The sequence below is a fragment of the Xiphias gladius genome, chromosome 22, assembly GCF_016859285.1.
Source record: "Xiphias gladius isolate SHS-SW01 ecotype Sanya breed wild chromosome 22, ASM1685928v1, whole genome shotgun sequence".
NCBI classification, from domain to species: domain Eukaryota; kingdom Metazoa; phylum Chordata; class Actinopteri; order Istiophoriformes; family Xiphiidae; genus Xiphias; species Xiphias gladius.
In genome coordinates, this window is record NC_053421.1 from 16,633,856 (window position 1) to 16,651,094 (window position 17,239).

The 17,239-nt window shown below is 41.3% G+C and overlaps 2 protein-coding genes across 7 annotated transcripts; one reads left to right on the top strand and one right to left on the bottom strand.

Annotated features, from left to right (window-relative positions):
• Positions 1 to 5: 5 nt before the first annotated feature.
• Positions 6 to 10,234, bottom strand: tex10 (testis expressed 10). 2 transcript variants are annotated; one of them, XM_040118016.1, is made up of 16 exons: positions 10,123 to 10,234; positions 9,381 to 9,584; positions 9,057 to 9,244; positions 8,627 to 8,953; positions 8,324 to 8,536; positions 7,960 to 8,212; positions 7,757 to 7,869; positions 7,300 to 7,547; positions 6,909 to 7,044; positions 5,692 to 5,861; positions 4,414 to 4,591; positions 3,251 to 3,473; positions 1,503 to 1,583; positions 1,190 to 1,374; positions 813 to 1,023; positions 6 to 667 (listed from the first exon to the last, which is right to left on the bottom strand). In XM_040118016.1, the coding sequence occupies exons 2-16, from the start codon at positions 9,561 to 9,563 to the stop codon at positions 545 to 547; spliced, it is 2,832 nt and encodes a 943-aa protein (XP_039973950.1). In that variant the 5' UTR covers positions 9,564 to 9,584; positions 10,123 to 10,234; the 3' UTR covers positions 6 to 544. The 2 variants fall into 2 exon arrangements, with proteins under 2 accessions (XP_039973950.1, XP_039973949.1); XM_040118015.1 differs by lacking the exon at positions 10,123 to 10,234 and adding an exon at positions 9,847 to 10,072.
• si:ch211-197h24.6 lies at positions 8,776 to 16,562 on the top strand. 5 transcript variants are annotated; one of them, XM_040118018.1, is made up of 12 exons: positions 8,776 to 8,889; positions 10,869 to 10,959; positions 12,565 to 12,595; positions 13,693 to 13,770; positions 13,857 to 13,996; positions 14,091 to 14,216; positions 14,716 to 14,761; positions 14,861 to 14,926; positions 15,036 to 15,439; positions 15,539 to 15,643; positions 15,973 to 16,060; positions 16,196 to 16,562. In XM_040118018.1, exons 1-12 carry the CDS (start codon positions 8,855 to 8,857, stop codon positions 16,237 to 16,239), a joined length of 1,254 nt encoding a protein of 417 aa, XP_039973952.1. In that variant the 5' UTR covers positions 8,776 to 8,854; the 3' UTR covers positions 16,240 to 16,562. The 5 variants fall into 5 exon arrangements, with proteins under 5 accessions (XP_039973952.1, XP_039973951.1, XP_039973954.1 ...); XM_040118017.1 differs by having other exon boundaries at positions 15,973 to 16,072; positions 16,196 to 16,561; XM_040118020.1 differs by lacking the exon at positions 8,776 to 8,889 and adding an exon at positions 9,505 to 9,604 and having other exon boundaries at positions 15,973 to 16,072; positions 16,196 to 16,561.
• Positions 16,563 to 17,239: the final 677 nt, after the last annotated feature.

A 17,239-nucleotide genomic window follows, 5' to 3' on the forward strand; every position in this document is an offset into this window, starting at 1 on the left:
CTATGCAGTTTTTAATTTACTTTATTATGCATTTGCACAAAAATAACCGTTGTCGTGTAATCTTAGAAACATACCTCAGTGTTTGTTGCTTTTTATTTGCATTGTAGAAAATAAAAAAATGAAAATTGAACAGAGGGCAGTGCATTTTGATTTAACTTTATTTTGCCTTTATTCTTTTTTTTTCCCTTTAATTTTTTTTTTTTTTTTTTTTAATAAATCAAAAGTCACCAGGTACCCCAATAAGGACTGGACAATGTTCTGCAATAACAATACTCAAAGGAGGCAAAAAGAACAATTACCAGGCTAAGAATGAAGCAATAAAGAGGCAGCTTAAGACAAGTACAACAATGTGGAGTATTCACTGTCACTCACAATTTAAAAAAAAAAAAAAAAAAAAAACACACTTCAATTTTATTTCTGCCTGAATGTTTTGTCTGATGTACTTATCAGTACTGAGCTCTGTGAGTGTTTTGATGTTTGATGTATGATGTCTGAGAAGGTGAACTGAGCAACACATCAGGTACTTGTCTGGTGGGCACATCGGTCAGTACATGTCTCGAAGGCCCAGGTTTCCACGGTGAGCGGAGGAGCTGTGAGCCACAGTGAGGCTGTAACAGTAGAGCAAATCCGTCAGCCACTGTTCCCTGGTCGCAGCCCGGGAGTACCTCTGAAACACACACACACACACACACACACACAGAAAGAAATCAGGTGAAAAGCTATGAGAGGTTAATGTACTTTATCTCTCTATCTAAATTTTACAAAAGTCTTAAAATGCATCCCTATCAATTGCATGTTTTTGCTGTGTTTACCGTGAGGTTTTGAATGATCTCCTGCAGCAAAGCAGCGTTGGCCAGCAGCTGGTTGTGGAGCGCTGTGTGCTGCAGCAGCATTGACAGGATCTGTCCGAGCTGTGGCAGCTCCTCCTCAGTCAGATCTCCAACACGCAACAACTGCAGAACCATCCTCAGCAGGCGAGGAACAGTGCTCAATGCCAACACACAAGCGCCCCAAATCGCTTCTCTGCAAATGAGTCACAAAGTTGTTTTAACCCAAATTATTGTAAATCTTTATCAATTTTATCCCAATGACAAAGAGGAAATTGCTGCTGTTAAAGGTCAAGATTTCATATCAACAGGAGATCTTTTCCAAACACACATCTGCAAACGGCTGCAGTCATTCAGCACACCTTTTATGGTTGGTTTCGGCAGGTGCCTCTTGCTGCAGGGTGATGAGCAGAGCCAGCAGGCTGAGGCAGCACTGAGACAAGAAGCGCAGCACAGGCTCAATAGGCAGGACAGACAGGTCCAGTAATCTGGACACTGCTCTCAGCAGTCCGGCAGCCATACTGTCAGGAACCACTCCCAACTTGGTCTGAAACACACACACACAGAGCATACACAGGATGCTTAATTTTTTTCTATTAAGGGCAGAAAAGTAGCTGAAGGAATAAATCAGAGACAAGAGTACTAAATGAGTAAAAATCAATTGAAGTTTCTCACCAGGTATTTGCAAATGCCATTTTGCAAGATGTCAAAGCACTGAGACTTGGAACCCAAAGATTCCAGACAGTGGCAGACCTCCTTTGAATGAAACGGGTACATTTTATTAACAACAGTAACTTCAAACATGTGCTTTTTCCCTTACTGAGATTTTATTTTGAACATTATTGATTCCCTGGAGTCCTTCACTGATATACTGCTTTCAAATAAAGTGTGACAGAAAAATGTAATCTTATCAATGCAAAATACCTTAAAAATCTTTTGAGTGGACTATAAAGGTGTGCATGGGAGGGCTACACTATTGGGGATTTTTTTCACTGGAGCCTTGACTTTTTTTTTTTACAATTTCTGTATAAAATACTGTTTAATTAGTTTAAAGTATGGTTTAAAAATGATGCAATACGATACAATTTAAGCCCCAAACAAACAGGTTTCTGTCACACTTTCTGGGGATAATTTTCATATATTAGGAACTGACACATTGACCCAAATCCTGCTTTTCTCCATTTCCAAAAGCTTTTCATGTATAATGTCACGCAATTAGAGCTGATACATGGGAAAATTGAACAATGCTCTTAAACGATGTTTTATTAAGAAAAAAAATGGCAGGCAGTGAAAAGAAACTAATGATATTAAGAAGACTAATGATATTATGAAGAGACAATTAAGGAAAAACCTCTCTCTAAAACAGTGTTACCCTGCATTTATCAGCAAACCAACATTCCTACTGTACATGAACAGAGCATTTGAGCACAACAAAAGCATACCAGAGAATTTCTGTATTCTTGTCTGGATGAAGTGAGGCCTTCACTGCTCATCATGCCTTTATCAAAGTCAACAGTCATTAACGGCATCTAAAATTTTTTTTGCTGGGACGGAGACAAGATTGGTTTCAAGCCTAAGAGGCTGCCATGCCAAAAACTTTTTAAAAATGAAAAATAAGGCCCAGTTTTTCCTCATTAACTTCAACATCCAAATCAAATTTCTCATTAGCTTTTATCAAATTGAGGTGTGTGAGCGCGCTGAAGAGCAGAACTGAGTGCAATCCTGTGTGCGTCAGGACTGTGCACCTGTTGGCATTCTCCCCATCATTAAAAACAATCCTACAGTCTCATTAGTCGAACCAGAGTTGACACAGTCCTTCCCTTAATGCTGCCCCAACTCGCCACCACATGTACCCTCCCTCCACCTTCCTGCAACTCGCCTGTGATTGACTCAGACAGGGAGATGAGAGAAGCAGGATCAGAGGCCTTAATTGAGGAGTTGAATTAGTGATTATAAGCCCCCCACCTGCTCACAGACTCACACACACTTGCCCCAGGGCACTGTTACGTTAACGGTAATTTCTGTGCAGAAATGTCACACTCCCATCATGCCATGGGCTCTCATTAGCATTTGTGCATATCCGTTATGCCCGATAACCACGCATCTCCAACCTGCGCAACGCGATAAAGGTTCCCCTCTCAGCCCGAGTGCCATGATAAAGCTTCCACCCTCTGAGCTCTATATGAGAGACAGAGAGAGACCGGGGGGTTCTGAAAGACCATAGCTGTGTCCAGAATATCAACACTTTTTAATTTTCAAAACAATGTCTCTTCTTCCTCTTCCTTCACCTCCTAGTCTCTGTCCCTTTTAGATTCATTTTTAATGTTGTGTCCAAGTGTTGCTGAGTGGCAGCAGTTTGGTGAGAGTTATAATGTATGTGAGGTTTGGGGTAATCGTAGGAAAAGATTGTGCAGTGAACGCACCTCAACAATGTCCCAGTGGTGTGTGAACTGCTCCAGCGGGGTGGGGTAGAGACTGAGGGGCGAGAGAGGGGAGGGAGGCAGGGCGCTCTCGTCGCCGGCCTCCTGCAGGGCGGCGAGCTTGTCGGACGAGAAGCCCGTCAGCGTGGAGAACAGGAAGCTGATGTAGTCCACGTCCTGCAGAGCCGCTTCCTGGCTCCCAACCGACCAGCCACTCAGAGGTGACCTGGAGAGAAGAATCAGTGAACATGTTATACAATTATTGATGCAAAATGTGCATTAAACACAAAGCTGAAAAGCCACTTCTTTCTGAGTATCAAATGTTTTTACAGCTTATAATTTATACAACTTTCCAGCAATAACACTTTTTTCACACACCACTTACATTTATTTTCAAATGACAATTTTCTTCATATATATTCCTTACCACATCTCTTAGGATCATTATACATAATGCTGAGTTTTGTAAGAGCATAATATTGTGCACAAAAAAGTGCACAGAAACACAGTTATGAAAATTTCTTCCTTGTCCTGAGGGATGGATAGATCTGTAACAGTAGGAAATGTGTGTGAATAACAGTGCGTTTTGTTAAGCCCATGCAGACAGTCTTCTTAATACTCCATGACGATGCTGCATTCCAGCCTCCTAAAGAGCTCTTTGTATCATGCCCATTACACGCACATCCAACCCCCTATGAACTCAGCCCTCCCTCCACTCAAAATTATATATATATAACACTGCCCCACTGACACAAGCAAAAGGTCAGACACACAAATGCACATAGCCACATGCACACACACACACACACACACACACACACTGCCACAGGGAAAGGTAGTCTGGGGGTGAGTAATAGGCAAAAAAAAAAAAAAAAAAAAAAAATGCTTTTGTCACCAGTAAGTTGAATATCAAATATACAGGGCATCCACATCAGCAGGTGAGAAACAGATAAAATGTCAGGGATTCCTTTGTGAAAGCGCAACACTGCCATCTGATGGTGGCTGGCTAGAGTGCTTTCTGTATGTCCAAGACTATTGCCTGATTTAACTGTGTTTATCTGTGTGGTTCCAAAAGTAGGGGCATTCATCTGCTGTCAAACATCTCTTTCCTAAACAGGAATGTCTCTTTCCATACACAAGCCATGTACAGGGGCTTTCAAGCTCACCTAAAGTGTACGATACGAATCAGAGAGGCAGCGAGTCCAGCAGAGATTCGGCCAGCAGTGCAGCAGCAGCTCAGGTCGGCGAGAAGAGACTGGGACATCTTAGGTAGGAAGTACAGCAGCTGCACCATTCGTTGCTGGGACTCTGCTGGTAACAGTACAACAACCCCTTCCTCCGGATCTTCACACACAGTCACACCATACAGACACAAACACAGACGCATGCCTCAGATGTAATTACACAGAGACAGCAATGCACTACACCCTCTGGGGATATAAAGTGAAGCTCTATTGGGAAAATTAGAACGATACCACGAAAACCAGACTATGTTAAGGACTAGTAAAAAAGAGACAGACAGACAGGCATGGCCACTACAGTCAGGGCTCAGATAACGCGTGTGTGCGTGGTGTTCTGTCTGTCTCTGACGCACATGGTGATGTCAGAAGCCCTCAGACAAAAGGAGTCTTGTGATGGTGCATTGCTAGCTCTGCGGCAGTTTCTATCAGAACGCTGACACCCCCAACCCTCCTGCTTTCCTCCTGGCCCCCCTTTGTTACACACCACAGTTCAATTTTGCAAAGTTGTCTGGGGTGGAAAACATGGAGTTATATCGCCTCCTAGGGAAACTAAGGTGTACCTTGTTTCTAAGATTTTTCTCATTTGTAATCAGGCCATATCATTTCTACATTCTGTGCCAATTTAATTGTTACTGCATATGAAAATAATTATGTATTTTTCAAACATTGTAATACATTCTTTTTTTTTTCATTTCTATGCTGGAAATAGGGAACACCTGGGCAGAAAGTTTGCTCTTACTGCATCTTCCTTCAATTAAATGTTCCTAAATTAGAAGCTGGAACTGAGCTGTAATTGTGTGATGAGCCAGGCAAAGAGCAAGTAAAGACTAAATCGCAGAGCAGCAAATTACTGTTGTTATGCTCTCTGTGGGTTGAAATTTGTAGATATGCTTCACCTCTGACCATCACCCTATTCAGTGTTGGCAGATCAGGTATATACCAGCTGACATCTGATGGACCATCGCTGACTTCGGTGTGGCCAGAGGTGCGACAAGTTTCAAACCACAAAGATCAGTGCAATGGCAGTTTTCTGTCCTGTGCGAGAAGGTGGCAATTTGATTTTCAAGCATGCCTGGTAACATACAGGTCTTATAAATATATCTAATATTAACAACGATATGTGAAGTCACAAAAACAGATGTTGTTGCTTAAACCTCTATGATAAATTTCTCTTTGTCTTTCTGTCTAATTGAGTGTGTGTACCATAGAGCTTGCGGGCGTGTGTCTGCAGACTGTTGAGCAGATCCTTGTTTCCCCGAGAAGCAGCAGCTTGGATGGACAAGATAAGTCGCGCAGAGAGGGCAGGGTTACGGTGGCCCAGCTGGGACAACTGCACGGGAAGAGATGCCAACCACCGACACAGAACCTTACTCCTTCAGAGAGACAGAGGGAGGGATGATATACAGAAGTGAACGTGACCCCAGTGTTGTCAGAGTTACAGTAAGGAATAATGTGTCCAGACATAAAGGCACAACAAAAGGTTTTGAATTTTAAGAATTTTCATTTGAGTTTGACACACCAATCATTATTTCTAAACACAAGTGTGGAAATATATTGTTTTTACATCTTTTTATGCCTAAAAACTGGTTCAAATCCCAGGGCTAATAAGGTGAATTTCTGTGCCCTCAACTTCACTTACGAGCACAAATATGAATTATTAGTTTTCAGAGAAGCCAGAAGAGTTGCATATCAGAACTATCCCATCATTTTACAAATAATTACTTTGCTCAACGCGGTCTGGCACTGTTCTGAATAAATTCGCTTGAGTAAGACGTCATTTCATGTAGACAGGACAACAAATGGTCATCATAAATCCCTCCTGCTCCTGACTGGATGAACAACAACAAGCTCTCTAAACAGTCAGTCTGTGCTTACAATTTCTAAACCAGAAAAAGCATGGTTGGTGTTCTTGAAATGTCAAATTTATCATAAATAATGAACCCAATTTATTTTCTAGATGAATTGTGTGATGAATAAGCAATGCTGGATAATTATGCTTTATTTTATATCTACAATGCCTAGTTCTAATAATTGTTAAAACGGTCTTGGAGTTTCGAGAGGCTGTGGGTTTTGTTATCGTCACTGATTCATCTGGTATTCATCTAATCAGATTTCTTTCTCAAATGATTCTAAAATCCTGTGGTGAAAACTAAGCATGTTCCATGTGGTCTGGCTGTGCTATTAAAATACTGTGCAAGGATAGTATGTTTTCTCCTACAAGTTAGATTTTAGGAGGATTTTAGTACATAAATTAAAAAAACAAAAAATCTTAAAAAAAAACAAAAACACATTTATCATAGAAAATGCTGCAATATGAGGCTATTGTTATGATTATGGTTAAATCATTTAGCTGTATACAAGAACTGTAAATCTTCAGTTTAAAAATCTCACATGTTGAAAAAAACAATGAGTGACGTTACCTGGCTATGTGCGTATGTCCTTGCTCTTGCAGGTAGAGCTTGCTGTAGAAGGACAGCAGCAGAGATCGTGTCTGTAGAGTCAGGTGCCTCTGCTTATAGTAGATATATACTGCTGCCAACAGGTCCTCTGTCACCGCTGTACAAATACATTCACGCATACAGATATCAATTTTAAAAACGAGTGAACATTAAAAATGTCCTCATACGGTTCACCAATTGGTATCCGGATACTGACCCAGAATCTAGTCCTCAAGCTCTGAAATAAGTGTGGGTATGCTCTGTGGCTCATACTGGCTTATTAATAACAATTAAATCCTCTAATCTTATCGAACTCATGCTTCTGTGTTTACTAAATCAGACACACTTTCACAAATACAATGCACATGCTTACTTTTGCTCCTCTGTGTGAGCACCATCTTCCACACAGTACCTAGCAGCATATGGAGCTGCCTGTAGCTCAGTTTCAATCCGCTGCCCAGAGTGTCTCGGACAAACGTCCTCAGAAGTGTGAGCCAGTCTCCATCCATCTCTCGGCCGAGTCCCTGCCTCTGACTGAGGGACACCATGACCTGGCAAAGTGTGATGTTTAGGGCCAGAGGCTCGACAGTCAGACCTGGAATGGCGGTCGTTTGTTTACTCCTGAGGAGAGGATGGTAAAATGAGGGGGATTGCAGCTAGTTTACATCTTCATATATAGTAGGTAATGATCATAAATCAGAAATATTATACCACAACTTTCAAATTATTTTTTACCACCTTTCACATCATCTATATAACAACACATGTATATATTTATCAAGAACAGAGAGGGGGGTGTTGCTTGACATATTAACAATGACATCCCTTACCTTTTGAGATCAACCTTCTTTTTATGTTTGGGTATGTCCTGAGTACCATAGGGAAAGTTTTTCATGAAGTGCTGCTTAAAATCTCCCAGGTATTCTTTACGGAACCATGCATCCTACACAAACACAAGGCATTCTGTCATTTTTTAGAGAACCTTTTCGTGTATAAAAAAAGCTCTCTGATATTTTTGCATTCGTAATCTTACCAGTGCATCCTGGTGCTCCTGCTGTGGTGCCAGTTTTCTCAGCAGCTGTAGAATAGACAACACCTGGAACATTACTGACATGGCATCTGGGCTGAGCAGCTGAGCGCCCTCAGTGTTGTTCCAGGGGCAGTCACTAGCGCTGGCCTCGACCCAGACTTCCAGCAGAAGAGGCACCAGTGTAGCTGCAAAGCTCTGAACAGCCTCAGCTGAGTCCAGGCTCTCACCCACTGCAGCTCCGGGATCCACCTCAGGTCTACACAGTGAGATAATTAAAGAAAATTATTATTTGTTAAATCTTAGGTTCATATAAATTCTGATTGTGATTTTCATTCTTGGATGCTTACAGGAGTTTGTGGTATCGTACCTGAGTCTAAAGGTGGAACGTGGAGTTGGTTTGGCCCCAGAATGCTCATACACCTTAACTCCGACCTTACTGTAGGTGAGCTCCTCCCAGTTGAGAAACAGAGGTTTAAGCCGGCCCTCTCCACTGGAACCAAATACTCCTTCAGTTGCGACAGACATTTCACCTTCCTCCACCGGTCTTTCCTCAACTACTGCCTGCAGAAAGCGTCCAAGCCTGAAACACAAGTGGAACAAACCAAAAGGTTAGCAGCCACAATTACGATTTTGGAATTTTTTAAAATCTGTGTGCATGTGACCTCCATACCTGAGAAGCACTGACAGCCGCCACTGCTGGCTAGTGACAGCCCTGTTAAGACTGACTGACAGTGCCCAGGTCCGCCCCTTGGCATCCTGGGCCTTTTTGGCTCCTCCACTGCTTTGTCTGTGAGAGATCAACTCTAGGAAGTTAGTGAGGAGTACTGCAGGCCGTGCTGCTAGCAGAGCAGGGTAGTGTTCCAGCAACACATCAAGGACCTTCATTGCGTCCTCCTGGATGGCTGTCTCAATGTGGGTCATGGCACAAGACAGGTGAGCACTGAGAAGGGAGAAAAATGGGGCCACTCGTTCTGCAGGTACAGACTGCGCAATGAACCTGGAAGCAGTTTTAGACAGAGTGTTATTTGAGATAAAAACAAAAGCTAACTGTTGTTTTTAAATGTGTTGTTGTATTTTTGCATCACTCTTGTTCTTCTAACCTGAGCACACGTGTAGCTGCCACACGAACGTTGCCATCCTTGTCTGTGAAAACAGCTGCGACTTCAGAAAGCAAACGAGAGAGATGCTGCTCTAACAGAGATGGATGAAGGGACAGTAACTCTCTCAAACCCATCAAGGCACTATGTTTCACATTGGCATTATAATGGTGGAGCTGAGACAGGAGGTCCTGGTGAAGTGTGGGGAACAGTGGATAGAGAAAGAACACCAAATATAGAGTTAAAAAAGAAATAACTTTCATTGAACACAGGGTGGTATGTTTGTCCAACAACTGAAACACAATGAGAAACGGATAAAACGCTCACATTGATACCAAGCTGTCTGTGTGTGGCAGGGCCACTTGTGTCTCTCTTCAGCTGATCAGGTAGATAGATTCCCTTTGAGCGGAAGTTAGTGTTGATGGCATTATCAGCTTTGGGCTTCTTCTTTCCCACCTTTAACTTGACCTTTTGGAAATCATCCTGTCTCTTCTTCTTCTTGGCCTTCATCTCTGCAGTCTATGCTGCTGTCTGTGTTACCAGACAAGAAGGTGAGATAATAACACTGAGGGTGTCCATTTAAAATAACAAAACATACTTTCTACTGGCATAAGTTTGGACTGTAGTGCTGGGCTGCTGAAGCATTACAAAATAAGTTTTGCACCCCAAACTAAACGTGTTGCTCATTTTTCGTTCTGAATAGTCAGATAAGGGAAGCTAGTTCGCTAGCTTGTAGCTAGCTATCTCGTACCCTGGTTCAGCATCAGGCATGAAAGCTCTGTCTTTTACTTACCACAATAAAAATCCTTGGCAGCTAATTATCATCAGTGTCTAGAGCTAAAGAATGGCCTCCCTGTTGATAATTATGAATACATATAGAAAGAAAACATTCTGTATGCAATCTCGTGGTGATGCATTGGGTCCTCTAACGGTGTGTGTACATGTTTATGAATCCGCGATCTCTCTGGGTTGCAGAGCAAAACAGCGGCGGGGATAGAAAACCTCTATGACTGGAACGCCATAGAAGTTTTTTTTTTCAAGATAAATAAAAAAAAAAATATTTACGCACCAACTTGTAGCTAAAACATATAAAATACAAAAGTTGTCCATAAGTGTCCTCTGAAATATCAACACCTCTTCAAATTTTGATCCTACAAGGTGTTACGGTGAACTCTGGCGTATAAAACGAACTCATCGCATAGTTGCCTGCTCAAGTGCCTTAGAAATATTATTCTTGTTTTACCTTTCTAATGCCTGAAAGTGCACCGTTGGATATGACTATTTTTAATCCAGTTTGTATATATGGGTGTTATTCGGTTTGAATGACGTTAAATTTTGTGTTTTGTTTTTTTGTTTTTGTTTTTTTAACTGGCGAAAGCACTGCTCTCCACGCCACTCTCCCCGAAGCGGCTTTTGCGGTATTATGTTTTTACATCCAAATTAGTAGTCTACATTCTCTCGACCTTGTTTTCCGAGGAGCTCAAAGTTTTCCTTAAAATTACCCGGGCAAGTTAGGTAATATTATCTTGTTTTTTTAACTTGTGGAGGTAGTAAAGGTATTAAGCTTTTGGACTTGCTTGGATATTTCTCACAGCTAGCATAATGTTGTCAAAAAGTGGTCTAATGTTAGGCTCGGCTGGGCCTGAGACGAAACGAAGTAACGCAAGTATAACTAATTAACTGCTAATCCAGATAGAACATAACTCAGTAACCACTAATGAGACCGTGTTTCTGTCTTGGAGATTGACGTAGAGTATGAATGTTTTTTTGTTTTTTGTTTTTTAAATTAACACGGGCTCCTTCTTTGTCCCACAGTGGAGTAACTGAGGAGATGGAGGCTCAGGCTTCTGTGAACCTGCCTCATCCAAAAAATGGGCCGCAGCAAAATCAAAAGAGAAATGCCAGGGTAAGTCTCACACTGTGAGGCTGTACCAACACCACACTAGACAAGATATACACTTAAAAACATCATGAATAAAACATTCACACACATTCATCACTCATATCCCCCCACACGTATGATAATGACAATAAGGAAAGAAGGAAACCTGTGATTTCTTTTCGATTTTATTTTGCTTTCTCGTTACTGATATTGTTCACTGGCTGTTTTGAAGCCTGACGGAGAGCCAGGCGGCAGTTAGTCCATGGCAGGTGAACTTTGGTGCCAGCCTCTATGCTTTCAGGCCTGGATGTATTTTCACTCTGGACCTTGAAGAACCCACTCAGTGGTCTGGGCCTCTTATCTGCAGCCTGTTATCGCTCTTGTGGTTTAACGGAATTTCTTGGCACGAACTCTTTGGCTGCAAGCATTTCTTCGTTGATCTGAAACTGTCATCACTTCTCTTTAAATTTGACATTGAGCTTTACGTTTGATGTGGACTTGGTTCTCTGAACCAATATCTAGTGGCAGGCTACTCAGTTTTTATTTCTGAGTGCTGTCACACTCAAAACCAAAAAGGCAGATCTCCTGGAGGGATCTATTAAAAATGTTTGTTTATTAAAAGCTGTTACCTGCACCATCACATGTTATGTAAATCAGCTGCAAAACAGAGTATCACTGCAGTGATTAATACACACCAGTGATACTCAAGGTAAAATAAAATTCACAAAACACTCTAGGGAATTTTAATTTCTATTTAAATAATTTACATGTATTTGCTACATGCAGCATTTTGAATTTCCCTTGTGACTGGCTGCTTGTTTCTGTCTATTGTCTACTTTGCTTGTTCTACGACAAGGCTCAAAGAGAGGGTATGTTTGGGAGCGTTTTTTCTTGTTCAACAGGTGCCCCCAGCCCACGTGGTTGCCACATCAGTATCCCTCTTCATCTGTAACCAGATGCCCCCCTCTTGTTTCTGGTTTAGTAACTGCCATGATGGTAGTAAAAAGACGAACCCAAACTAAACTACTTCCATATTTTTACACAGCTTATGCTTCAAACTGACATTATCACTCTCCTCTTTGCAGGGTGAATGTTTAGTTATTATCACATCATTTGTGTTTGCTATTTTCAAACTTTGATTCAGGGCTCCCAAACACACCACACTGTGTGTAAGACTACAATACACAGTGGGAGAAGAGCATAGACTTGGTGCAACATCTCAGTTTCATTTGCCTGGGAACATTACTGAGGTCTTGATCTCAGTGTTCTTTATTGTGGCCACTGTAGACCTGTTTGCATATTGAACTTTGTATTTTTGCCTTCATTCAGTGAATCGAATCTTTCTTCCCTATTAAATAAGTAATTAAGTGCTGCTGTTCTACCTTCTCATTTTATGAGAATTTAGACTAGTCTCCAGACTACATGATTAAGAAACCTTTTATACCCTTGTCTCTGTGACTGCCACTGCTTGATGCAGGGGTCATGGAGAATACGGAAACTATTGGCTGTATGGCATATTAAATGTGGCGGATATGGACGAGGAGTTCAGTCCTCTGCAAAGTGTCATCCTGTCACTAATGCCTGTATGTGTCTCTCTCCTTCATGTGGGTTTATTCCCTCCATTGACAGAGAAAGCAGCCGCAGCATTCTGCTGATATAGGTAAGTCCTGTACACACAGTGCTACTGCCAGTGCTGAGATTTGAAGCTTGAGATCTTGATTTCCCTGCTTCATGTCATGGGTGGTGACATGTTCACCACTCTTTGAGACTCATGCTCTCAGAGATGGGGGTGCTGTTGTGGAGTCATCCTTGGTTTTGGTCTTCTGAGATCAGTGTTTGCCACTGCAGAAATAATCTTGCAAAATATTTTCCAGTATCTTGCCACAAGTTTCCTATTTAGAAAATCAAATTTTCAACATTAAGACGGTTTAAAAAAATATACTGAACAATTTTAGATATGTCAACCCATTCTCCTAAAATGTTGCTGCCTTGAAGACCAGCCCCATAAGCTCCATTATTCCGTAGCGACTCCTACACATGGTCTTAAAACAGCGCGACATACAGTAATGCAACCATACATCTGCAATGGTTGCTGATGAAGTTTTAACACTTTTTGTGCTGTGATTGTTGCGTAAACAGTGCATCTTCTCCATGAAATATTTTTAAGACTGCTGAATGCAGTATTTCTTGTTTATTCAGTTGCCTGTGTTACACTGGCTTGAGTGATAATCTGTTGTATTACATTATTTCTTAATCTGTGTAAACCTTATTTGCTTACCAAAGTATTTTAAATTATGCGGGGTTCTTATCATGCGTTCGCAGCTGGACTGCGTCATTAGTGCGGCACAGAAATGATACTTCTGTGGCTGGCCACAGTGAGAAGTAAGGCAGCAGAGGAGCTGGTGTCCTGCAGCCCATCTTTTGGCCTAAATGGGGGAATTAGCGGAGAACTGCTGTTCCTTTTCTTCCCCCAACCTTCAAAAGCACACAGGAGTTTGGGTTTCTAGTGGTTCCTCAGTTAATGTAGACAGAGTAAAATTTATTGGCCATCAGACACTGCTGGTAGTGTAAGAACACAACACACTTTCTATCTGCTTTACAAAGATTATTCCAATTACAGGTTTCGCTTCAGAAATTTATAACAGAGTGGCTCACTGAACTAGTTTGTTGGACCTGAACCTTGTTGTCTCACTTGTTTATCAGTTGTGAACCATTATTAAGGTTTGCTTTGTGCTGACCACTATTGCGTTTTCCCAGTGTTCACAAAAGGGACATCTATCCAGACCGTGCCTTCTCTCAGCAAACAGTTGAAGGGGGTCACAGAGTGTGTCATCGGTAAGCAGAACGGCTATTTCCCTCACATCTACCTCCTTCCCTTCCGATATTGAAATGCATAACCATTCATCATCACATGTTTTCAGGTCTTCAGTATGTGTGGGAGTACCGCAGCCCAAGTAAATCTGTCCCACCTCACTACCAGTGCAAACTCTGTGCCGTATACCGCATGCAGCATGATATGGTTGCTCATGTGAAAGGCTGGAAACACAGCTTCAGATACTTGGTGAGTATTGTTGGTTTCGTAGTCTGCAGCAAAGTCATGATATTGCAAGATTATTTGTAATATTTGTATTGTTTTTTCTCTGCCTTGTACACAGAAAAAGGTCCACCCTGAGAAGATCACCTGTGAAGAGGAAGAGGCCATCAGAGACCCTGCTGTAAGAAAGACCATTAAAGACATTGCTGCTGAGGTGGAGAAAACAGAGGGGAGGGGACAACTCAAGGTGAGTGTCAGATACTTCTGGTTAAAAAACATTGTGATATTGGCTAGATTCTCTTGGCTATAATGATCAGTGGACATGTAATTTTGTGTCATTACAGTGTTTTGGGGTATTCAGACAGAATAGCACTACATTAAAAAAAAAAAAATTAAGGTTTTTTTTGGCTCTTGGATGTTTCAAACAGGTAATAGTGAGGAGATAAAATACGATAAGGAGGTCTGCTTAAAGACCATGTGTAGTTTAAGTGCTACATCCATGAACTTGAAAGCTAAGCACAAAAACACAGCGCACTGATTTATACTATGAGGCAGGACTTCACAACTCTGAAGTTATCAGAGCATTTATCATTTTATGTTATCTAGCCCTCCTAAAAATTCTAAGTAAAAAAAAAAATTATATTCAGTTGCTAAAAACACACTATGTTTATACTCGAGCAGTAAGTTTACTTACTTTGTACATCATGAATGCACATTTGATATTTTTCTGTTCCTGTTGATTTTAGGTGATCCTGAAGGAGCCCTGTGAGGTACCTGCTTTCAAAGGGCTCCGTAAGTTACTCTGTCATACATAATTATAGTAATAAAGGATTCCCTGTTGGTTGTTTTTCTGAGTTGTGTGCATGCCTGTTGTCCTCTCCTCTGTCACAGGTTCTGCTGCTCCTAAAATTATGCCTCCGGCAGCTCCAGGGATGGGACTAAAGGGACCACCCTTTGGTCAGTCATTTTTGTATTTGAAATATAGTTTGTGGAATAATGTGCAAGTACACCCTTTTTTCTATTCTGCACTATGCGTATTTAAATGTAACGAACGTGTCTCTTGCAGGTCCTAGGTTTCCTGACCAGAGGTTTCCAGGGGAGTTTCCTCCTCAGTGTGGTCCTCTCTCTGACTACACAGTAGGAGAGTATGGGGAGCCTGGTTCTGGAGGATACTCAACCAGGCAAGATTTCCCGAACTCTGGTATGGATCGGAGACCTTTCCTAGACGGTATGGGCCATCGCCCAGCTAGGAGTGGAGGTGGTTTTGGACCAGGTGGTGGAAGAGATGGCTATGGAAGGAGTGGACTGTTGGAGGAGAACCCAGGCAGGATGTATCCTGACGAGTACCAAGGTGGCCAAATGGGACGCAGCTTAATGGAAAGACCAATGGACAAGCCACTGGACAGGCCAGGCTTGATGGGAGCAGCTCCAGAAAGTAGCAACCTTCCTAATACACTGCTCACTTACCTGGTATGTGTTTCATTTCTCTCAATAGGTTCCTCTCCAACTTAATAGTGTTAATGTTATGTCATTACTCCTATTTGTATTCAAACATACATGTGTTTTTAGGATACTTTCCGGATAGAGAATGAGAGTGATGCACAGCTGGTGCTGAAGGTGACACAGAAACTAACAGATGTGCTGATGGAGTACAGACTGAGGAGTGTGTCAGCGGTATGGAGGAAAACATCAACCCCGTTCTCAAATCTTGAATTTAAAACAGAATGTTACAGATCAATCTTTAAATTTAGCCTATTTAGTGTTAGTTTAGTTTCAATGTAAGTGTAACCGTTATTAGAATATTTTCTATATAGTATTCATCATTTTGAACCTGACAGTTTCAGTATCTGCTTTTGAATATTTGAAAACAATACGAGCAAAACCATATTTGCATGTGTCCAGACTTTTCAGCTGTTTCACTATCAGATAAATCAGTTGAAAGTAGCGTATTTGGTAACACATGCATTGTTTCCTCTTAAACTTTGTCTTAATTTCCTCCTCAGGGTTCAAGTGTGAACAGCTTTTCAATGAGCTCCACAAGTTTCTCCTCTACACCTTCCAGATTGTCAAGTAGTAGTGAACGATACTCAGGTAGCCTCTCAGGTATACAGGCACCAAGTGTTCTTGTTGCTCATATTTAAAATAACTTGGAAGTCAAATTGTGAGAGAAGCATATTTATTTGCTCTGCCCCTTTAATGTGTTTCTGGCATGTTGTCTCTCTGCAGGTCCATCCAGGTACTCTGATGGTCCACCCAGGTATTACAAATGACAATCAGATGATATGACACCTCAGTCCTCTCAATGCTCTGTCCTAAGTGTGCATCGATCATGACATCCAAGAGTAGAATGTTTTGTTTTTTATGCTTTTAGGGCATAGTTGTTTTTTGTTTTTGTTTTTTCTGTTGCTACCCAGTAGTTTTCTTTTTTAAATGTTTTTGATTTTCTTTAGAATATGGGAAGATTTATAAGTTGTAAAGTTTTACACAAAATGGCGTGCATGTTTTCAGCGTGATCATTTCAGTGTATGACCACTGTTCGTTTCCTAAGGTCGAGTTCTATTAAAAGTAATGGAGATAAAGAGCCGTGTGTTTTGAAACGTGAAATCCATTCTTTCCAAAGACTGCAATATAACTATAACTTTACTTAAACATGTCGTTCATTTCCTGTTGTGGAAGTGGGAAATTAGTGCAGTCTGTAGAAGCTGTAATGGTGAAAGATCATATCATATACTGTGGAGGCACATTACTGTATTACTGTCACTACATGCATCATTACCTATTATGTACTTGTATTTTATTGTCATCATAATCTCATGCACAGTGATTTCACTATAGCACACACACAACTGATTATGCAAACATGCAATCCTTAACTGAGCTCTGTCTCAACTGTCACATACATATGCATGGTTATTGTGCAAGCACATTTGGTGCAACTAATTAGGTTAACTACTTGAGAGCGATATTTGGCGATGGCTGAGAACTGGGTGAGAAGCCTGGGAACTGTGTAATCTAAATCTTCCTGGTTTCGAGACAACAATGTCAGCTGTAACGGAATGACACTGAAATGATTCTTTGCGACGGTATTAGTTGTATAACCAACAGCCACACAATGAAAACTGCCAGGTCACTGAGACCTGGCATCAGTAAGAAGAAAAACAGAGTGTGCAAAACAGGCTAACTATCGGATTAAAAATACATATCTTCAAGGACAGTATATTGTGCAAGGATGTTCCATATCTGAAGGCTGTGCCTATCTACACAAGACAA